At 37.1% G+C, this 15845-nt stretch overlaps 1 protein-coding gene across 3 annotated transcripts in view; it reads left to right on the forward strand.

The window, feature by feature from the left end:
* LOC139948607 (unconventional myosin-X-like) overlaps window positions 1-15845 on the forward strand; it is a 50979-nt gene that overhangs the window by 15354 nt on the left and 19780 nt on the right. For 2 of the 3 annotated variants that reach the window (XM_071946792.1, XM_071946794.1), the window contains exons 4-25: window positions 1353-1496; window positions 2996-3120; window positions 3399-3412; window positions 3616-3700; window positions 4158-4261; window positions 4647-4776; window positions 5215-5333; window positions 5888-6034; window positions 6417-6584; window positions 7134-7226; window positions 7412-7563; window positions 10866-10968; window positions 11323-11403; window positions 11605-11951; window positions 12048-12102; window positions 12433-12605; window positions 12881-12941; window positions 13032-13172; window positions 13506-13706; window positions 14085-14129; window positions 15499-15586; window positions 15760-15836. In XM_071946792.1, the coding sequence (XP_071802893.1) occupies window positions 1353-1496; window positions 2996-3120; window positions 3399-3412; window positions 3616-3700; window positions 4158-4261; window positions 4647-4776; window positions 5215-5333; window positions 5888-6034; window positions 6417-6584; window positions 7134-7226; window positions 7412-7563; window positions 10866-10968; window positions 11323-11403; window positions 11605-11951; window positions 12048-12102; window positions 12433-12605; window positions 12881-12941; window positions 13032-13172; window positions 13506-13706; window positions 14085-14129; window positions 15499-15586; window positions 15760-15836 (2653 nt within the window). The remainder of the gene's footprint in view (window positions 1-1352; window positions 1497-2995; window positions 3121-3398; window positions 3413-3615; window positions 3701-4157; window positions 4262-4646; window positions 4777-5214; window positions 5334-5887; window positions 6035-6416; window positions 6585-7133; window positions 7227-7411; window positions 7564-10865; window positions 10969-11322; window positions 11404-11604; window positions 11952-12047; window positions 12103-12432; window positions 12606-12880; window positions 12942-13031; window positions 13173-13505; window positions 13707-14084; window positions 14130-15498; window positions 15587-15759; window positions 15837-15845) is intronic. The other variant, XM_071946793.1, reaches the window with a different exon arrangement.

A 15845-nucleotide genomic window follows, 5' to 3' on the forward strand; every position in this document is an offset into this window, starting at 1 on the left:
CTTGGGATGTTAAAGTATTGCCATTATCTTGGAGTATGTTATGTAAGTAGCAAGATCAATAGTCAACATATGCCATACATTTTGATAGACTCAAATAAAAGGTGATAAAGCTTCAGCAGTGCATCATGCACAGTGTAGGTGTACTACAATTTATTCATACACTCTAATGAGTAATTTCCCTTGTATAGAAGAGCGAAACGATCCACTAAATATCTCAGTTGCTACTCAAAAATCAGCATTTGCTACTCAGCATTCAGTGTGCATACAACTTTCCTGTCTAAATATTTTTGCTATGCAAAATTGCTGGATGAAATTGTTTCCTGAACTCAACTTATGCCATGTATGTCTGTGACATGAAACAGCAGATTGGAATTGAAGTGCAAGTTGTGTACTGTCCACAAATGCTGTTTCTTTTAGAGTTGTGTATAGGAGACCAAGAAGTTATTACACTGACCCAGAAATCTGCTGGTGTAAGGCAACATTGTAGCTGCCAACAAGTAGCTATGATTGGTTTGGTTGAATCGCTATAATTGGTTTGGGTGTATTGGGTGTGTAATCGATTGAGACGCCTGACAGTCGACTAGTCCTGTAGAAACATGCAGCTGTTAAAATGTCTGGGTCTAGAAAACACTGCCTGTGGAATCTCGTGACTATGAAAGGAATGAAAGAGCAATAATAATAACAGAGTAAAGCATTATGTTCAATTGAATCCCCAACAATGGGGTTTTCCACCCATTTTGTTTATTTAAGGCAAGGGCCATAGGTCCCTATATGTTCATAATGTAGATGTACGTTGTGGTTTTGATGTAAACAGAGTCTGTATGGACATTATTTGTAAAATGGTCAGAGTAACTTTTTTTTTTCAATGACCATTGATATAGAACATAAGACAATTTTTGTAAAGTAAACATTTCGAGGATAAGGTCTTACTAATTATTACATGTGGACATTTAAAGGGTTTTGGGTTCTTTTTGTACGACAAAAAACACCACATCCACAGAATTACATGGTTTGGAAATAATGATGGTAGAAAGCTGAGGTGCTGTAGTTTTTGAGAAATTAGTAAATCAGTGTCACAAAAATAATTTTCGTCTTTTGGCATGTATAACGTAGTTACATACGTGATTTTCCTGAAAACATTGCTCTGTCATTTTCCCTTTTATTCCAAAAAAGCATTGACGACTAGTGAAGCTGAAACTTCTACTGGTTAATTATATGACATACATCTTCATTCACAGTGAGTAGGGTTTCATGGCATGGCCAAACACTTGATCTACTAAAGGTCATTAAAAACTCTTTCAGCAACCCTTTTGAGTTTTTAACAGTAATATCTTGTTAATATTCCTCCTCAGTGGTGAGAGTGGAGCAGGTAAGACGGAGAGTACAAAATTCATCTTGAACTTTCTATCAGAGATGAGTCAAGCATCAGCTCAAGCATCAGGCCCAGTAAATACTGGATCAAAGCTACGAGTGGAGGATGCCATACTTAAGAGCAGGTAGGTTCAGTTACTCTACATATGTGTTTCCTTTTGGTCAATTGCTACTTGGATATTTAAAGGTACTGGACACTATTGGTAAATACTCAATCTGTAACTTACCTGTAGCGATCAATGGAGAGCTGTTGATAGTATAAAACATTGTGAGAAACGACTCCCTCTGAAGTAACATAGTTTTTTGAGAAAGAGGTGATTTATTACTCAAGTATTTGAATCTTATTAAAGACTTTAAAGCCTGAAGCCCTTTTCAGGCATCTAAAAGTGCACAAATTCGTGCAACAAGTTTTTTTTTATTTCATTATTTTCTTACAAATTGAATGACCAATTGAGCCAAAATTTTAACATGTTTGTTATTGTATGCATATGTTAGGATACACCACTTACCAAATGTGTCAAGTGCCTTGAAAGCCATTGGACACTTTCGGAACAGAAAACAAAAAAAAGTTCACAGATTTTACAAATAACTTACAGGGTTTACAGAAGGTAATGGTGAAAAACTTCCCTTGAAATATTATTCCATGAAATGCTTTACTTTTTGAGAAAACATTAAAACATTTATCAATTCTCGTTATCGAGAATTACGGATTTATTTTCAACACAAGTCATGAAATGGCGAAACGTGCGGAAACAAGGGTAGGTTTTCCTGTTATTTTCTCCCGACTCCGATGACCGATTGAGCCTAAATTTTCACAGGTTTGTTATTTTATATAGAAGTTGTGATACACGAAGTGTGGGCATTTGGACAATACTGTTTACCGAAAGTGTCCAATGGCTTTAACCGATGTTTGTCATAAAACCTCGCTCATTTCCTCGTTGGTGAGGAAATATTAAAATAGTCTGTCTATTTGTAATTGGCATGAATAATCACCTGCTGGAAACACATTTTCCTGTTTTTGTGTTTCGTGTAAGCTTGGGCGATATCGATTTATTTTATTCACGATATATCGCCGACAATATATCGCAATATTCGATATAATCGCGATTAATGAAATTTGACATCATCAGTCTTAAAACTCCAAGTGAAAGTTGTAGAGAGACAGTCATAGCATAAGAGAGATGTTCTAATGACCTATTCTTCTGGTTTTACTCCAAACCTATGGGGTGCAAGATGTCTCAGCTAGCAAATACATCGCGATATTTAATCGATATATCGATATATGGCGATATATCACGATTTATCGCGATATATCGATATTTCGATTAAAACCAAATCCATCCGATATCGAAATCGTTTCCAAATTAATATCGCGATATTCGATAATATCGTGATATCGCCCAAGCTTAGTTTCGTGTGTTCAACAAACACCAATTTTAAATCTACAACTTATATAGCTTTACATTTGATTGTTTTTGTTTAATAAAAATAGAATACAAATCCATGGAAGAGAGTGTGAACAACCCTTTACAAATTGAATTAGTTACGCCATGGAAATCCACTTCCTCATTTCTAGAAGTGTGTGTATGTTTCACTATTTTGGGATTGTCTTTATTTTCTGCAGTCCTATCATGGAGTCCTTCGGTAATGCTAAGACTGTGTACAACAACAACTCCAGTCGCTTTGGCAAGTTTATCCAGCTACAGTTTACCAGTGAAGGCAGTATACAAGGAGGCAGGATACAAGACTGTATCCTTTTTCACTCATTGCACAAAACCCATAACTTGCTTTGATAGTCTGTTTTTCAAATAGTGGATAGATTATCATTTGTCAGTCTTTATGCTGTTACCACAAACTTGTGGAATTTATTTGTTGTTGGTAAAATTGTAAAGGTTGAGTACATTTTGGCTTATCAATGATCAGGGTTGGAGAATTCTTTTTGAAATTCTGAAAAATGTATGCTTAAAACACAATAGTTTTAGTAAATTTTGAGTGCTTTCCTTAACAACTGTTTCCACCATTCATAGATCTTCTTGAAAAGGTAAGAAAATAAAACAAATTCATTCTATTCGATCAAATTACAACAATTAAATGCCATTGGATCTAAATTATAAATTACTTTTTGGAAAATAAATTAATTAAAAAAATGTTAACAAAAATTCCAGAAGAGTGATTTTGATATATCACAATAATATCACAATAATCATAACATTTGTTGCTATTATTCTTATTTGTAAATGACAGAATCGTGTAGTAGGACAGAACCCGAATGAGCGTAACTATCACATCTTCTATTGTCTGCTAACAGGGATTTCAGATGAACATAAAGGTGAATATAAAAGATTCAATCACACATTGTAAACAGATTTAAAAAGTATTTATAATGTATAACTCTTTCAACGTGGGATTTTAAAGAACTAGATGAATTATGAATAGTGTTACAACATCCATATAGCCTCCTGTGAAGGGTGAACCCTGTTTCAGCCCCATGAGGATATGTGGCAACATGTCTCTTGTGACAGTTGATTTGGGTTGATACCCCAAATCAGTTTGTGTAGCCATCACCTTGAAGTGGCTGTCCAGCCTTAGGTTGTAAGTAGATCTCTCATTAAAAAAAAATAATGGGAAAAAAAAGGGGAAAAAAAAGAGTAATGCGAGAAATGTAAACCCTATGGGAGTTATCTTTGAAAGGTATATCTACCTACCTATAAACAAATGGTCTGAAATATCATTGAGATAAACAAAGGTATCATGTAACTGTTTTGTATGAACACTTTCCTTTTCAGAGAGGCTGTATTTGAGTGAAGCAAGCAGTTACCATTACTTGAACCAGAGTGGTTGTATATCAGATCCAACCATTGATGATAAGGGAAACTTTCAAGCAGTTCAAGTAAGTTTACTTTTCCATCTTTTGTAATCTGTTAAAGGGTTCAGGGATGAGAAATTTCAGACCTTCTTCTGAATTCAAACTGGTTAAAGTCTCCCTGATAAACAAAAATGTATATTTTTTCAAATAAAATAAGCCAGACTCTTTGATCTATTTCTTCTAGTGCTAACGCTCATTTTCCAAATGCTCCCTGGAATCTATACCACCAAGGGTTGGGAAAAGGTTGAATTTCCATCATTTTAATGTACCTCCTAAGAACTGGATCCCAGTTTTTTGTTTTTAAGTTTTGTTGTTTGTTTTAACTTGCTTTAAATTTATCGATAAGGAATTATGAAATTATTTTGTCCACTTTTTAAAGAGATGTTTCATCAAACCTTTATTGATGTAGGAAGCGTTGGGCGTGATGAAGTTCACTCAAGAACAAATCCATGATGTTTTCTGTTTGTTGTCTGCCATCTTGACTCTTGGTAACGTTCAGTTCATCACAGCGGGTGGCGCTCAAGTAAAAGACATGCAGCGTGAGTAGTCAAAACTGCTTAAGAACAAACTGCTAAGCATATATAGTTGTGCTAACTGTATCTTGGGTCTGTCATTCATCAGATACTCTGTAAAAAGTCTATAAAATGTTTGAATCAGAACTTACCACTAAGCATTTAAAGTATTTGTTCTAACAATATTTTTGGTATGAGTCATTCATTAGATACTGTAATCTGTGTAATGTCTATTAGAAGGATAAAATCGGAACTCACTGTTTTCTGTCATCAGAAAATCTGCATCTTAAGACTTTAGAAAGTTAGATTCAGGAATTTGTGCTAAATCTTTTTTGGGTCTGTCATTCGTTAGATAATCCACATTAAGCATATAGAATGGTTGATTCAGGACTAACTGCTAAGTATAGTTGTGCTAACTGTATTTTAGCATCAGTAGTTTAACTCTCTTTCATTATTGTCATACAGCAATTCAGATAGTAGCTTCACTGCTGAATATTGATGAGTACCAGCTATGTGATTCTCTGACTCAAACGACAAGAACCTTACGTGGAGAACTGATTAGCACCCCACTAGATGTTGATCAGGTAGGAAATCAACAAGTTTATAAGGTTCTCAATATTGTCTTTCACATAATAGAGAAATTTTCAAAAAACAAGGTTTCCAACCTGCAAGACTCCTGAATATAAAGGTTTGCAGTTTTGCCCTTCCTGAATGTGTAAAACATGTAAATTTAAACCACATAGCCCCTTTTATCATTTGCCTTTCTGTAGACCTAATATAAACTTGACTTTGCCCACTTAAATTAAATAATTTTCACTCTTGTTGGATTCTCATTTGCAATGAAACACAGGCCTTTATAAACCATGTTGTTATTATAAACCAGAAGGTCTTGAATTGTTGACAAAATAAGAAAGTTGTTATGTCTAGGTCCTACCTGTTATTTTGGTTCAATGTGGAAAAATAAAGAGGGTATTCACCTTAACCTCAAAATAGGTTTATTTTTTACTCTTTCATTGATTACTGCACTGTTAGATTTTTAATTTATTTCTTTGTTGTTCATTGCTTGTCTAACTGTAACTTCACAGCTTTTTAAGTTTCTCTCAGAGCCACTTGTTTTGTCCTCCTTTTGTGCCTCTAGGCTTTGAATTCTCGTGACTCGTTGGCCATGAATCTTTATGGTCGCTGCTTCAAGTGGATCATTCAGCGCATCAATAGTTGCATCAAGGGAAAAGAGTTCTTCCGCTCAGTTGGTGTCTTGGACATCTTTGGCTTTGAGAATTTCACGGTGAGAGATTTGTTGGTTTGGGAAAACACAGTTTGTAAGACATTTAGGATAACTTGAGACGTGTGGAGTGTCTGAGACAGATCTGTCCTGAATCTGCTTTTACGATCGCAATACTGGGTAGATTTAAAAAAAAATTTGGTTTGAACAAAGAAATATTGACCAAAAGTGTGGTTTGAACCAATGACCTCCTAATTAACATACCAGCGCTCTACCAAATGAGCTATCCAGCCTTATGTTAGCGGTCATCCTATTAATCAACATCTTTGTGTGGGGTGCCACTCAGAAGCAGTATTACCATTAACTGCCATGAGGCAAGGGGTCACACCCTAATTTACGATACAAACCCAAATTGTGGTATTTTCTTCAATTTCTAATGTTGTAGGTGAATCGTTTTGAGCAGTTCAACATCAACTTTGCAAATGAGAAACTTCAGGAGTATTTCAACAAACACATCTTCTCATTAGAGCAGCATGAATATAATACAGAAGGATTGGAATGGGTAGATATTGACTGGCAGGATAATGGAGAGTGCTTGGATCTTGTTGAGAGGGTAAGTTAGATATAAAGTTGAGGTAGTATTTATTAGTTCCTCAAGAAGGGAGAGGGTTAGTTGAATATGAGTGGATTAAGCAGGGAGAGTTTGATATAAAATCATGGATGTTAGTTGTTTAAAGTGAAGGTAAACATTTGGTAATCCTTCTTGAAATTAATGGCAATGAAACTATTGGTTATAAGCCTACAGCAGCTTTCAAAAGTAAAGAGAATTTTGAGAAACATTTCATTTCAAAGTAATGTGGTTATGTAAAAAGATATCAATTTCTATGCCCCAAAATTTAAATCTGAGACTCGTGTTGTGGGATTAGTCTTCCTGCATGGACATATTCACTCAGGACTTTCGGCGATATCTCAAAATAAAATGTTGGATAAAAACTCTGTGTTGTTTTTGGTGTCAGTAGAGGGTTGCATTGTTTGATTGTCCTACTCTTGAGTAGCAAAATGAGAATGTTATTAAATCTGTGTTGCATGTACATATTATTTGGTAAAGAAATATACGTTAAATTGATGTTAATAATTGATGATAATTGATTTTTCTGATTAGAAACTTGGTATTTTGGCACTCATCAATGAGGAGAGTCGCTTTCCTAAAGGTACGGATGAATCCATGCTGGACAAATTACACAGCAATCATGCGGTAAGTACAGTGGCTAAGGATTATAAACTTTACTTTAGCAAGTTTGGATCAATGATCAAATACCTCTATGATTTGAGGCATTGCATGGTGATGTATCATTATGTAGTTGGTTTGCGGTAACAACGAGTGTGTATCTGCCTGATGAAAAACCTTTTACGATTTGTTGTAATTTTTCCCCTCTGCAGAAGAACACTTTCTACATCAAGCCCAAAGTAGCTGATGGAAGGTTTGGGATCCGTCACTATGCAGGGGAAGTCTTCTATGAAACCAAAGGATTCCTTGACAAGAACAGAGACACATTCAGAGATGATATCCTTAAAGTACTCAAGGAAAGCAGGTACTGTTGAGTTGTATTGATACCTGGCCCTAAAACCAGACACATTCAGAGATGATATCCTTGAAGTACTCAAGGAAAGCAGGTGCTATTGAGTTGTATTGATACCTGGCCCTAAAACCAGACACATTCAGAGATGATATCCTTAAAGTACTCAAGGAAAGCAGGTACTATTGAGTTTGATTGATACCTGGCCCTAAAACCAGACACATTCAGAGATGATATCCTTAAAGTACTCAAGGAAAGCAGGTACTATTGAGTTGTATTGATACCTGGCCCTAAAACCAGACACATTCAGAGATGATATCCTTGAAGTACTCAAGGAAAGCAGGTACTATTGAGTTTGATTGATACCTGGCCCTAAAACCAGACACATTCAGAGATGATATCCTTAAAGTACTCAAGGAAAGCAGGTACTATTGAAGTGGATTGATACCTGGCCCTAAAACAAAACACATTCAGAGATGATATCCTTAAAGTACTTAAAAAACTAGTGGTGAGCGCCAGGACAGGCACGCCCCCGCGGTTTGGTCTCCGCAAATTCTCATTTTTTTCATCTTTTGTGACTTTCTGTGGATTGCAAATACTACCAGCAGTCGTGTTTCGTACTCCTGATCAAACTGACGACCAGACTGATCAATTTGAGTTAAGAGAGAACTCACGATCATCGTATATCTTCTTGTATTTTTCGGACTTCACCATGAAGCCATGAAGTGACCACCATGTCACACACAGCATGGTGCTACAGATTGCTTGCACTTACAGCCATTGTACTCTGTTCCCCGTGGTCAACCATGTGTAACCCAGTGCAGCATAAACTGCGCTACAGCAGCAGCAAACTGAAATCGATCGGAGTTCAAATGTCTCCTCAACAACTGACACTACCAATGGATGTGTTTAAATCCATCAAACAAAACAGGATCGGCAATTGGAATCATGTTCATAGGGGATGCCGTGCTGGTAAGCAGAAAGTAAGATCTTCTACTACTACTGTATGCAATGATCAGCCCCCTAACAACCCATCTATTAACAACCCATCTATGACTAATCTTGGTCTGTTGAACTGTCAGTCAGCTTGCAACAAAGCTGATCTCATCAAAGACCATATTAAAGATCATGACATTGACATTATGGCACTCACTGAAACCTGGTTCGTATCCGACAGTGACAAAAAAACTGCCAATGTGACCTCAAAAGGTCTTACCCTTATCCACGCCCACAGAAAAGGCAGAAGAGGAGGTGGAATTGGCCTTCTGTGTAAATCCGGGCTTGCTGCATCAGTTTCCAGGCAACCACGTAGCAACCAGACGCAATTATACACTTCCTTCGAAGACATTGTTGTGGACATTAACCACAACAATCATCACTTACAGGTTATCGTCCTTTACCGACCGCCACCTTCACAAAGACACCGAATCCCATTCAGCATGTTCATTGAAGAGTTTATAGAGCTACTTGATCAGCAGGTGCTCTTCACTGGTACTCTAATAATCACCGGGGATTTCAACATTCACCTGGACAACAACACAGCTGAAACAAATCACTTCCAAAAACTCCTCCAACAATACGACATGCAACAAATGGTAGACTTTGCAACTCACACATCTGGCCATATCATCGATTTTGTGATCGCTCGCCGATCAGACAGCCCGACCACTGCGCCGTCCATTGTTCACTAAATCTCCAGAAACCTAAATACATCAAAAGACTGATCTCCTACAGCAAAACTAGGTCGATTGACTTGGACAAATTTAGGAATGACATCATTGCCTCGCCCATCACCACTCATCCCGCCACCACACTCGATGCCCTAATTGATCAGTATAACTCTGTCCTTACTCAACTGGTGGATTCTCACGCTCCCATGAAATCTTGTCATGTTATTGATCGGCCAGCTGTCCCATGGTACACCATACAGGTCACCCTCGCCAAGCAACGTCGCCGCCAATTTGAGAGAAAGTGGCGCAAGTCTAAGCTCAAGATTGACCATGATATTTTCAAATCCCAGCGGAATGTGGTAAAACACAAATTTGCTGAAGCAAAGTCCAACTACTACCATGATCAAATCAGAGAACTGCCAAGGTGACCAACGAGCGCTCTTTCAAATAACCAATGGCCTCACTGGTATTGAAGGCACTGATCTTAGATGGATTGAGTCCTACCTTAGTGATCGACTCCAGGTTGTTAGCGTACTAGGGGAGTCTTCAATTCCAGCTAAGGTTCCGTATGGAGTTCCACAGGGCTTACAATATCACTTCTATGCAGACGACACCCAATTATACACCTCACTCAGCCCCACTACCACAGGTGATAGCTCCAAGATGCTGGAGTCACTCGCCAACTGCCTGACCGATATCCAGAACTGGATGTCGGCCAATTTCCTCCAGTTCAATCCTGACAAAACCAAATTTCTTGTCATATCGTCTCCCCAGCTCAAAAACAAAATACACATCCAAGACTTGCAGGTTGACGATGCTATTGTCCTACCCAGCTCTGATGCCCGCAATCTTGGAGTGTCATTTGATCAATTCATGACTCTTGAGAAACATGTCTCTAACACCTGCTAGGTGTCCTATATGCACATTAGAAGGATTGCAGCAATCCGGCGCCTGCTTACAACGAATGCAGCAGAGCAGCTGATACATGCCTTCATTACCACCAGACTCGACTTCTGCAACAGTCTCCTTGCTGGACTGCCTCAAAATACACTGCGTCGATTACAATCAGTCCAAAATGCCGCTGCAAGATTACTTACAGGTACACAATCTTCACTGGCTTCCAATTAGTTTCAGAATTCAGTACAAAATCAACCTCCTGACATTCAAAGCACTTCATGGTTCAGCCCCTCCCTACCTTGCGAGCATGCTTCAGCACCGGCATGCCAGGTCAGGTCTGAGGTCATCAGGCAGCATGCTTCTTGTTCCCCGGACTCGCCTTGCCTCTTATGGTGATAGGGCCTTCTCTAATCTTGCCCCCCGCCTCTGGAACTCTCTGCCTCAAAGTCTAAGAGATACAAATGACATTTCTCACTTCCAAAACTCCCTTAAAACACATCTTTTCAGACTGGCATTTGAACACATCTGAGATTTTCTTTTATTGATCTGGACCGGCGTCTTTGAATGTTTTTACAGAGTTAGTGCGCCTTACAAATGCTGTGTTTATTATATATTACTCAAGGAAAGCAGGTACTATTGAGTTTTATTGACACCTGCCCTTAAAACCAGGAATACGTTGGAAATAGCCCTGTGTTGGTTTCAAGTACTGATTAAAGCGAAACTTAAAGTTTGTTTCTTGTGTGTTTGTAGGTCTGACTTTATCTATGATTTGTTTGAGACAATGTTAGCATCCAAAGCAGCGTCTGGAGACAAGACTATGAGGAAGAAACCAACAGTCAGCTCACAGTTCCAGGTACATATAATAATAATGATAACTAGTTCTTATATAGCGCATTACACAGTAATGTCTTAATACGCTATACATAAACAAAGTCTTGGAGACAATTGTATGAAGAAGAAACCAACAGTCAGCTCACAGTTTCAGGTACATAAATAATTATACCAAAACTTAAACAAAGTTAATCCCAATACAAGCCCCAACATTTTAAAGAAGCAGCGTCTGGAGACAAGACTATGAGGAAGAAGCCAACAGTCAGCTCACAGTTCCAGGTACATAAACAAAGTTAATCCCAATAGAAACCACAACACTTTAAAGTATATGGAGTCCTGTTGTTTGTAACTTTATTTTGAATTTATCTTTTTGCAGGAATCGCTTCATTCTCTGATGTCTACACTAAATACATGCAATCCATACTTTGTACGATGTGTCAAACCCAATGCTCAAAAAGTAAGTTTTCACCATTTTCATACAATTAAGAAACTGTTTTTAATAATTAATTTTTCATATCACAAAAATGTTATTGATTTTAAACATTTCAGTTCTGATATATTATTTGCACAGAAAGTTCACTGCAGTGCCATGAATTATATTTCTAAATAATCTCACTTTATGAACCTTTATGAACTGATCTGTCTGTTTCTTCTTAAGGCACCATCTCAATTTGACTCATCACTTGTTGTGAATCAACTACGCTACTCTGGAATGCTAGAGACTGTGAAGATTAGGAAGGCTGGCTTCCCAGTTCGGCGGCAGTTTGAGGAGTTCATCAAGAGATACAAAGCCATCATTCTTAAGGAGGATCTTTCTAAAGAGGCAGCTCAGCTATGCAGGCTCCTTCTTATTCGGTTTGATGATAAGAAAGTAAAGTGGCAAATGGGAAAGTCCAAAGTCTTCATGAAGGAAAATCTAGAGAGTCAACTTGAGACTGAACTGAAGAAGGAACTTGGAGTGTTGGCGAGTAAGATCAAAGCTTGTATCAAAGGCTTTATTGTAAGGTAAGGATACAGTAGAGAAAACTAACACACCTACTAAAAAAGTCTCTAGCAAGTAGTAATCTAAGCTTTTGGGTTGTTTTTTTCTTTATCTTGTAGGAAACAATACAAGAAGACCTTGGCACAGATAGTCATTGTACAGAAGACAATAAGAGTAAGTAATAATAATAATGATAATACATGTAATAGTGGCAATTTATAATGCGCCATAACTGTCTAAAATACACTACCGGTGCAGGCAAGATGTAGAAGCAAGATTGCAAAGAGTTGCATAGTTAAGCACAAACATAAGTTTTCAAATGGGTTTTGAAGCTGGAAGAAGTAGTGACTTGTCTCCAAGTTGACTCAGATGAAGAGATGGTTTGATTAATCATGAATAATTCATACCTACCTCTAGAATTATTTAAAGAAAGCTGATGTTATTTGACTCTTGAATTTCACTTTTGTTTAAAGAAATAATTTTACAAAAACTGTTTTTGTTTAGATGCATCAATGTAGAAGATCATTCTTGAACGTACGACGCGCTGTGATTGTCTTCCAAAAGTATGAGAGAGCTCGTGTTGCACGGAAAATCTTGAGAAACTTGAAGGAAGAGAAACGGAAGGAGGAAGAGCGACTGAGGGAAGAGCAGAGACAGAGAGAAGAACAAGAAAGGAGGTACTTATCTACAGGCATCACATTCTAACTACTTTAAGCTGTTTTATGATTTCTTCTTAATCTGAATTTATTTTATTAATTAGGCCTGAAAAGGTCTTTTACTGCCTGCACCATGTGTACAATGTATAAAATACTCTATAAAATATTCATACTTAAAATGGCCAAATATGCCTAATTCTTGGGGGTTTATGACTTTTTTCTTTTAAGACTACAGGAATTTACTGTTTTCCTAACTGCTAAACTTGTTAACATATCCTAATTTTGTTTGCATGCAGAGAACTTGAGCGATTGAAAGCAGAGGCAAAATTGCGGGAACTGGAAGAATTGACAAGGAAGGTATGTACAGCAAAAAGCAAGAAAAGGAAACAATTTGTGTTGAGTGTTTAGATTAGAAAATGAATGCATTATTTGATTATTTATTTACAGCTTGAAGAAGAGGCAAGACAAAGACAAGAAGAAGAAGAAGCTCAGAAGAGGTTAGAGGAGGAACAGAGATTGGCTGACCTAGAAAAGGTTCGGCAACTTGAGATTGCTAGGAAGCAAGAGGAGGAAGAGGCAAAGAGGAAGGTAAGTCTACAATGGGGAAATCCTGTAAGCATACAAAAACTAGCTAAGCAAACTGCTTAGCAGCCAAATTTCAATAAAGTTTACACTTTTGGAACTGGTGCCCCACTCATTTTTTGCTAAGCAGTTTTTTCTGCTTACAGCTTTATGAAATTTGGCCCAGGTCCTACCTTAGATTCAATATATATGAGACTCATTTACTTAACAAGTTGGCTCTTACTAAAATGGTTTACTTGTGAGACTAGTTTTGACTTTAGAATCAAACAATGCATTTATAACATTCAACGTTAGAAGATACAATCACAAACTTGACATCTTTAATTTCTCCTTAATCAGGCTGATGAGCTGCGGATTAAGCTTGAAGAGGATGCTCAGAAGCTTGCTGAGGAACAAGAAAGACTGAAAATTGAAGACGAGGAACGCCAACTCCTTGAAGAAGTTGAGAAGCGTCAGCAAGAGTTGGATCGTTTACGATCTGAACAACTGGAAAGAGCAGAGAGACAAATCATGCATGAGTTTGATCACTCACTTGCACAGGTGTGTGTGTTTACCTGTTTCACACTCTTTGACACTCTTTGACACTCTTTTGCCTTTCTTCAAGAAAATATAAAAGTAGTGACTTCAAGGTTTTTCATCTAGATGGTCTTATTATTCCATAGTGGGATAAACTTTCTTATGATTGTGTTCTTTCTTTCCCAGCTTTGTCTTCACCCCCCATCCCCCTCTTCCCTTGATCCATCAATCACAATGATTACTTACTACCTATCAATTTAACCCAATTGTATTGTCTGGACTAGAAGCCTGGATGATCATTTTGCCCCTCCATGTCTCAAGCTTACCAAGTTCATTAGTTTCATTTAGTATATGAATATTAACATCATTTTATATTACTCCTGCTATCTTTACGCTGCGTAGCTCGCGGCTCAGGAGTCACATGACTTTTATTCTTCTTTGGAGCAGGTACGTTGGGCAATTAACTGTTTTGTCTTGCTATTAACACTAATTGTAACCTTCTAGCTGTGCAATAATCTCTGCTGAGTTAAAGTGCACAGCTTACTTAAGAAACAATTTGGCCTGGACATGTTTACCATTGCTAGAAGACATGCAATAAGCCCTGACCCATGCGTGGAACTAAATTTCAATACTCACAATTATTATTTCTTGCAAGTTTCAAGTGAAGTTCTCTCTTTGATTTCATAATTTAATCCTGAAATGCTTTGTGCATTTCTGAAATAGTTAAGGTTTTTCATTTTTGTCCAGCTCCTAGATGTATGCTCTGTCGGCCCTAATAACTTTTTCTTTATTTGGCTGTTTTGGGATGCGTTGAAAGAGTTGTTACTAAGCACTGAGTATGCCATGTTTGAAAAAAATTGTCGGTTTAAAAAAGTTATATTTTAAAATACAAACTGCCAATGATTGCGAATGAATGCCATTGCAAACTTTGGTATATTTGGTTTTAAAATGAAGTGAGCAGTCTGCTTAAGTAGAAAGTATGCCATCGTCATCAGTTTCATCATAACAATAACTAATTTAATCATTTAATTTTTATTTTTAGCCACCAGAGCAATATGTAAGCCACGACGATCCGCTCGTTTTCTTTTCTTGATGTTGAATTTGTAAACTTGTGCGTAGTTAGATCAGTTAAATTGACTTTTATTTAAATTTTAAACTATTTCTTTTATGAATGGGACATCAGTTTTGACTTGGGTGAAGAAGTTGAGGTCCTATGTTGCCCTTTAGTGTGTTGTAATTGTCGGAGTAATTATTCTTTGTATTATTTATTTTGTAACCCTCTGAAGGAAAGTGCTTCACATTCCATTATTTTGCTGTTTGTTTATAATATTTGATTTGCATGAACCAAATCTTTTAACTATATCAAAGTGTGTCAGTTTGTTGTAAAACTGAAGTTGCATGGAATTTTAAAATGTTGGTATTTGTTATTTTATTGAAAATATTTGTTTAAAATTAGGGCAAATGCAACCCCTTCGCCGTTTGTATATTATTCTTCCCCAAGAGATTGACTCTTAGTTTCTGTGTTATATCTGTCCTGTCTAATGTTGAGTAGTGTACCTGTTTCATATTGTCCTGTCTAATGTTGAGTAGTGTACCTGTTTCATATTGTCCTGTCTAATGTTGAGTAGTGTACCTGTTTCATATTGTCCTGTCTAATGTTGAGTAGTGTACCTGTTTCATATTGTCCTGTCTAATGTTGAGTAGTGTACCTGTTTCATATTGTGTACTGTTGAAAGTGCTGTGAGAAAATACTTTATTTTTTGTATCGGAAAGTTAACAACTCATAACATAAGAGAATGTTTGATTCTATTTCTAGATTGAAGATTCAGAGGAAGATGATGATAATGCATCTAAGAAATCAGATGAAACACATTTCTTTGAGGGTTTCCTTCAAATGAAGACAGGTAGGAAACAAATTCAGAATTAACCCCAACACCAAGTCTATGACTTGATTACTAATGAGGCTAAACTATCTGAGTTTGAAGTGGATCACATTGTTTTGCTGATTAACAAAGTAAGTCTCAAATAGGAATACAGCACCATCTTGAAGTTCAGTATTTGATTTGTTTGATTCCAGGTGGTATGGTCAATTCATGGAAGAAGCGGTGGTGTGTCTTGAGAGATGAAACACTTATGTGGTTCAAGTCTAAACAGGTAAATAAG

Source organism: Asterias amurensis, chromosome 16 (genome assembly GCF_032118995.1).
Source record: "Asterias amurensis chromosome 16, ASM3211899v1".
Classification (NCBI taxonomy): Eukaryota; Metazoa; Echinodermata; class Asteroidea; order Forcipulatida; family Asteriidae; genus Asterias; species Asterias amurensis.